The sequence below is a fragment of the Oratosquilla oratoria genome, chromosome 15 (assembly GCF_046742065.1).
Source record: "Oratosquilla oratoria isolate Oo_2021 chromosome 15, ASM4674206v1, whole genome shotgun sequence".
Taxonomy (NCBI): Eukaryota; Metazoa; Arthropoda; class Malacostraca; order Stomatopoda; family Squillidae; genus Oratosquilla; species Oratosquilla oratoria.
In genome coordinates this window covers 59,137,783-59,144,213 of record NC_134791.1, presented here as the reverse complement: position 1 = coordinate 59,144,213, position 6,431 = coordinate 59,137,783, and the positions used below count along the sequence as shown (strand labels likewise).

The following is a 6,431-nucleotide window of genomic DNA, read 5'->3' as shown; positions in this document are numbered from 1 at the left end:
ATTGTGCAAACAGTCAGTCCTTTTTAATTCTTTCCTGAAGTTTGTTCTCAAAGAATTAACTTTGTTTATTACTTGTTGTTTATCACCATCCGGGTATTTTTCGCGGTACTTTTCTATCAGCACTTCGTACTGCTCCCCCTTTTTCGCACGATTAGTATAATCTTTGCACTTCACATCCCACAAGGCGGGAAGACTACGGTACACCTCAAATTCAGCAATGAATTCTTTTTCGACTTTGTCACATGATAACGCGAGGTTGAGGAGACAACCACCTTACACGACCGCTGGAGACGCTGACAGGATATTGCGCAATATAGCCTACAGACAATGTTATCCCGTTTGCGCAATATACTTTCAACTTTTTGAAAATCGTAATATATTGCACCTTTCAATATTGCCCACACACGATCAATTATATTGCATAAACCAAAATATCGCGCTATAATATTGAACGTCTAGGGGCCGCTTTAGAGCAGGACGTTCCGAATTTAACATGACCGACTCTTCCCATTTGCCACAAAATCACAATTCTAGATTGCCATGTTTATGCCACACCTATTGTCATTTACTTCGAACAGCATCGACGAAGAAACGTCTTATATAAACTATAAAACTAGACAACCTTGCGACATTGTCCACAATGACAGAAGGGCTGGTATGCTAGAGCCCGTAACGGTCCTTTTACCCGAGCGCATCGAGTCTCGATCGAGTAGAACCTGAAAGCTTTGCAACATTCATAAGTGAACACTTATCTTCCGGGAGTATTCAGTCAAATGAACCAGCTGTCGAGTAGTTACGTAAATACTTTCTTCGCGTAAACTATGCCATACCCTCCCATTTCTGCTACAAGCTCATACACTGCAGCTTTTTAAAGCACTCGCATGCATGTAGAGTATGCATAAAGCTCATCAAGACAACCATTTTAGTTTCCCTCTCCCGAAGTATAACAAGCAACGACTCCTCGTTCGCATACAATATCGTGACTTCACGGCTTTGCCTGGGTTACAGACCGCTGTGGCAACCGGCAAGTTCGTGGCATGGGACGTAGCCTGGAAGCTAGGCAAGCGTCCTAACGCCAACAGTTCACTACTGCCTCGAATGTCTCGGCACTAGATATTGGTTCAAAGCCAAGACTTTGTACATTTTCTTGCGTGAAAATTGACTTACTCAGATAACTATACTTTGTGATGGTAAAGCTCTACCAAGCTCGATATCTTGGGTCTTACAGGATGTAATGAAGCTGCCTAGTGGATATTGTGCTTTCTTGTAGACTTGCCATGTAGTTCAATGTACGTAATGTCACCTACGTACAATGTTTGTCGCTCAGAGATATTAATCTTAATCCATAGTCTCTTTGGCCCCGCCATACCTTTCCCTTATTCTAGTAAATTTACTAGAATTTGTTGTAACTAAGGATCACTAAAAGTGAATGAACGAGTGTACTAAAATTCTTGCCGAACTGGTGCAGCCGAAGAGATGTGGGTAGCTGGGATTGCCGTCACTAAGGTCCAGTTAACGAGTTATAGCTATAGATTTGGCTATAGCCGTTTTAGAGTGGTAATTACAGTTAAAATAGTTGGGTAGCAAGGCCCACTCATTTTTATTTCCTCATATTACGTAGGAGTATTGAGTGTTACAATGTGGGAAGACAATTAGGTTGTGACCAAGCTTCGACTTTATTTTAGTATCTGTTGAAAGATGACTAATAGAAAAATTCAGCGAGGAAGATTGAAAATATGGTTGAAAGTTACAAGGTAATTTGAAAGCTTTAATCAAATCATAGATTTATTGAAGATTTAGTGTCTATGGCGACGATGGCGACGATCTAAACAGGTACACCTACGTCTTGTACATCGACAGTTCCCAGTACCAACGGGCACTGGATAGCAGCGATGTCTACATCTACGTAGACCAAATCTCCTACAACAGCTTGGGCATCTACAGCGACGTCTAACTCCGAATCTATTTCTACACCAGCAAGATCCACGTCGGCAGCGGCGCCCATCAGTGACCCTGAAGCAGATGTGGTTGTGAGGAACAACATGGCGTTTGCTCCTGACGTGTGGTTTATAGCACCCTATCTCGTTATGATTAAGGATCGTTGTCATACACTGCATGGATTGGAGTGTACATGATAAAGCTTTTACGATGCAGTCAGTACACCCATACTGCAGACAGGTTTTAGTTTCTTGTAAGCAGGTGATACCACTCTGTATACAACTATGTGCAGTCTTCGTAAGTCTGTCGGGAAGATAGCCAGGGTGTTCTTGAGTGTCACTGGGATTTTCATCATGTGGGCCCTGTTGTGGAGTGGATAAGTTATAGGTTTAGGAATAAAGTTGCAGTGGTATGGTGAACAAGGAAAAAAAAAAAGTTACTAACCTCGTTACACTTGCAGTCCTCTAGGTCGACACCGAACTCGCAGTCTTTGGGCGTCAGGGGGCAAGGAACCTGTTCGTTGTCCGAACTGAAATTTTCAAAGTTGTTTAGTAACTCCTGACTCCCCGTAGATGAGCAGCCTTTTTTACTTTATTATTAAAAAAAATTTAGTTTACCTTTGCATGGAACCCGGAATATTCATCGTTAGAAGGAACACTCCCACGATCACGATCGGAAGAGCAGTCATTGTGAGAATTAAGTCGGTGGGTATGGACACTGCAACCGAACAACTGCATTTAAGATCGAAGTTCACATTTTCATTCGTTTTGGTGAATATTTACATACCATTTACAACATTTGATATCTCATTATTTCGTATTTTCCCTCAATTCAAATCTCATGAAATCCTACATGCAGGAACATTGCCAACGAGAATAGAACCTGATTTACTTACCTCACCTCCAAAGCTGGTTGAATTCTGACGGCCTTACGTCTCCCGCAAGAGGAAGAAAACTGTTCACGTTTTATGAATCCGATTCAAAACTGTTTCAGCTCCTACTCGATACCGACTCGAAGCGCTTAAGTTCAACGATTGTTACGTGCTGTAGTATACCAACACTTCTATTATTGTGGACCATCTATCAAAGTTACCTCATGTTATTTTATAGTTCATATGTTGACGTAATTAGTCGAGATAAATTAACTTATCTCGACTAATTACGTCAACGTATGAACTATAAAATAACATGAGGTAGCTTTGATAGATGGTCCACAATAATGGAAGTGATGGTATACTACAGCACGTAACAATCGTTGAACTTAAGCGCTTCGAGTCTATATCGAGTAGGAGCTGAAACAGTTTTGAATCGGATTCATAAAACGTGAACAGTTTTCTTCCTCTTGCGGGAGACGTAAGGCCGTCAGAATTCAACCAGCTTTGGAGGTGAGGTAAGTAAATCAGGTTCTATTCTCGTTGGCAATGTTCCTGCATGTAGGATTTCATGAGATTTGAATTGTTGAGGGAAAATACGAAATAATGAGATATCAAATGTTGTAAATGGTATGTAAATATTCACCAAAACGAATGAAAACGTGTACTTAGATCTTAAATGCAGTTGTTCGGTTGCAGTGTCCATACCCACCGACTTGATTCTCGCAATGACTGCTCTTCCGATCGTGATCGTGGGAGTGTTCCTTTTAACGACGAATATTCCGGGTTCCATGCAAAGGTAAACTAATTTTTTTTCTAATAAAGTAAAAAAGGCTGCTTATCTACGGGGAGTCGGGAGTTACTAAATAACTTTTCAAATTTCAGTTCGGACAACGAACAGGTTCCTTGCCCCCTGACGCCCAAAGACTGCGAGTTCGGTGTCGACCTAGAAGACTGCAAGTGTAACGAGGTTAGTAATTTTTTTTCTTTGTTCACCATACCACTGCAACTTTATTCCTAAACCTATAACTTGTCCACTCCTCAACAGGGCCCACACGATGAAAATCCCAGTGACACTCAAGAACACCCTGGCTATCTTCCCGACACACCTAGCAAGACTGCACACAATTGTATACAGAGTGGAATCACCTGCTTACAAGAAACTAAAACTTGTCTGCAGTATGGGTGTACTGACTGCATCGTAAAAGCTTTATCATGTACACTCCAATCCATGCAGTGTATGACAACGATCCTTAATCATCACGAGACGGTGTGCTATAAACCTGTCAGGAGTAAACGCCATGTTATTCGTTATAACCACGTCTGCATCAGGCACGGTGATGGGCGCCGCTGCCGTCGTGGATCTTGCTCGTGTAGAAATGGAATCAGAATTGGACGTCGCTGTAGATGCCCAAGCTGTTGTAAGAGATTTGGTGTACGTATATGTAGACATCGCTGCCATCTAGTGCCCGCTGGTACTGGGAACTGTCGATGTACAAGACGTAGGTGTACATGTTTCGATCGTCACCATAGACACTAAATCTTCAATAAATCTTTGATTAAAGCTTCCAAATTACCCTGTAACTTTCAGCCCTATTTTAATCCTTCCTCGCTGAATTTTCCTATATCGGTCATCTTTCAACAGATGCTAGTTAAACCTAAACATAAAGCTTGGTCACAACCTAATTATCTTCCCACATTGTAATGCACAATACTTCTACGCAAGACAAAGAAATAAAATGAGGGACCTTGCTACCTCAATTTTTTTACTATAATTACCATTCTAAAACGGCTATAGCCAAATTTATAGCTATAATACTCGTTAACTGGGCATTATTGACGGGAATCCCAGCTACCCACATCACTTCGTCTACACCAGTTCAGAAACAATTTTTCAGTACACTCGTCCGTTTACTTTTAGTGATCCTTAATTACAACGAAATCTAGTAAGTTTACTAGATTAAGGGAAAGGTATGACGGGGCCAAAGAGACTATAGATTATGAATATCTCTGAGCGACAAACAGTCGATTACACATCTATGTAGATGACGTTTACTACGTACAGTGAACTACATGGCAATAACAGACTACAAGAAACCAATCCCCACTAAGCAGCTTCATTACATCCTGTAAGAGCAAAGATATTGAGCTTGATTGAGGTTCACTATCCCGAAGTATAGTTATCGGAGCAAGTCTCTACTTTCACGCGAGAAAATATACAATCTTGGCTTTGAACCAATATCTCTTGCCGAGACATTCGAGGCAGTAGTGGTGAACTCTTGGCGTTAGGACGCTTGCCTAGCTTCCAGGTGTAGCGTGTTAAGGCCTGTCTACACGAGCGGGCCTGATCGGCGGGTTTGCCCGTTAACGGGCAAATTCTCGCGGGCCTGCCCGTGAATGTTGTCCACACGACCGAAGTGATGAACAGCTGGGCCTGCCCGACGATGTTGCCAATAGCGGGTGAAGTGCTGTACGAGAACCATGGTGCCTAGCATTGTCGGTGGCTCACTAGAGTTATCCTGGGCTGCCATCGTTAAATGTTCACTGTGCTACTATGCCGTGGAATGTGGGATGAAGGCCCGCTGTGGGTTCACGATATTATCTTGCGTCTGGCAGGGTAGAAACTCCAGCTACCGGGCACCAGCTCAGTGATTTCGCTCGGCGGCCTTTCGGGCAATTTGATCGTTTGCCCGTCAAATATGCCCGTTAACGGGCAAGCCCGCCGATCAGGCCCGCTCGTGTAGACAGGCCTTTACGTCCCATGCCACGAACTTGCCACAGCGGTCTGTAACCCAGGCAAAGCCGTGAAGTCACGATATTGTATGCGAACGAGGAGTCGTTGCTTGCAATACTTCGGGAGAGGGAAACAAAATGGTTGTATTAATGACATTTGTGCATACTCTACATGAGTGGTTTAAAGAGCGGCAGTGTATGAGCTTGTAGCGGAAATGGGAGGGTATGGCAGTTTACGCGAAGAAAGTATTTGCGTAACTACTCGACAGCTGGTTAATTTCTGACGGACTTCTCCCGGAAGATGAAGTGTTCACCTTATGAATGCTACAAAGCTTTCAGGTTCTACTCGATCGAGACTTGATGCGCTCGGGTAAAAGGACTGTTACGGGCTTTAGCATACCAGCCCTTCTGTCATTGTGGACAATGTCTCGAAGCTGTCTCGTTTTATAGCTTGTATAATGTAAATGCTGTTTAAAGTAAATAAGAGGTGTGGCATAAACTTGACATAAACTTGACAATCTTGAATCGTGATTTTGTGACAAACGGGAAGTGTTGGTCACGTCAATTCGGAACGTCCTGCTCTAATGCCGCGTCCACACGGTCGAGCTGTGCCTGGCAGACTTTGCCCTTACCGGGCAAAGTCCGCAGACTCTGCCCGCGAAGTGTCCACACGGCTGACGATGGTGGTTGGAGGTTAGTTGGCCGCAAGCAGAGGTTGGGAGGGAGTGGTTCAGTGCGGTACGAAAACCATGGTTCCCGCCATACTTGGAAAGAAGGTAGCACTTTGCAGCATTATAATTGCTGCCTGCATTAAAAAGAAAAAATAAATCGCCGAGACACGTCTGGTGCCGGGAGTGGTTACAAAGACGTGATTTGATGGGAAGCTCGG

The 6,431-nt window shown here is 43.3% G+C and overlaps 2 protein-coding genes across 2 annotated transcripts; one reads left to right on the top strand and one right to left on the bottom strand.

The window, feature by feature from the left end:
- Window positions 1-1,767: 1,767 nt before the first annotated feature.
- Window positions 1,768-2,870, bottom strand: LOC143033050 (uncharacterized). Its single transcript, XM_076198250.1, has 4 exons — window positions 2,834-2,870; window positions 2,556-2,655; window positions 2,383-2,467; window positions 1,768-2,300 (listed from the first exon to the last, which is right to left on the bottom strand). Exons 2-4 carry the CDS (start codon window positions 2,624-2,626, stop codon window positions 1,797-1,799), a joined length of 660 nt encoding a protein of 219 aa, XP_076054365.1. The 5' UTR covers window positions 2,627-2,655; window positions 2,834-2,870; the 3' UTR covers window positions 1,768-1,796.
- A 425-nt stretch (window positions 2,871-3,295) lies between these two features.
- On the top strand, window positions 3,296-4,436 carry LOC143033466 (uncharacterized). The gene is made up of 4 exons (XM_076198944.1): window positions 3,296-3,327; window positions 3,509-3,608; window positions 3,695-3,779; window positions 3,858-4,436. Exons 2-4 carry the CDS (start codon window positions 3,538-3,540, stop codon window positions 4,347-4,349), a joined length of 648 nt encoding a protein of 215 aa, XP_076055059.1. The 5' UTR covers window positions 3,296-3,327; window positions 3,509-3,537; the 3' UTR covers window positions 4,350-4,436.
- The last annotated feature ends 1,995 nt before the right edge of the window (window positions 4,437-6,431 follow it).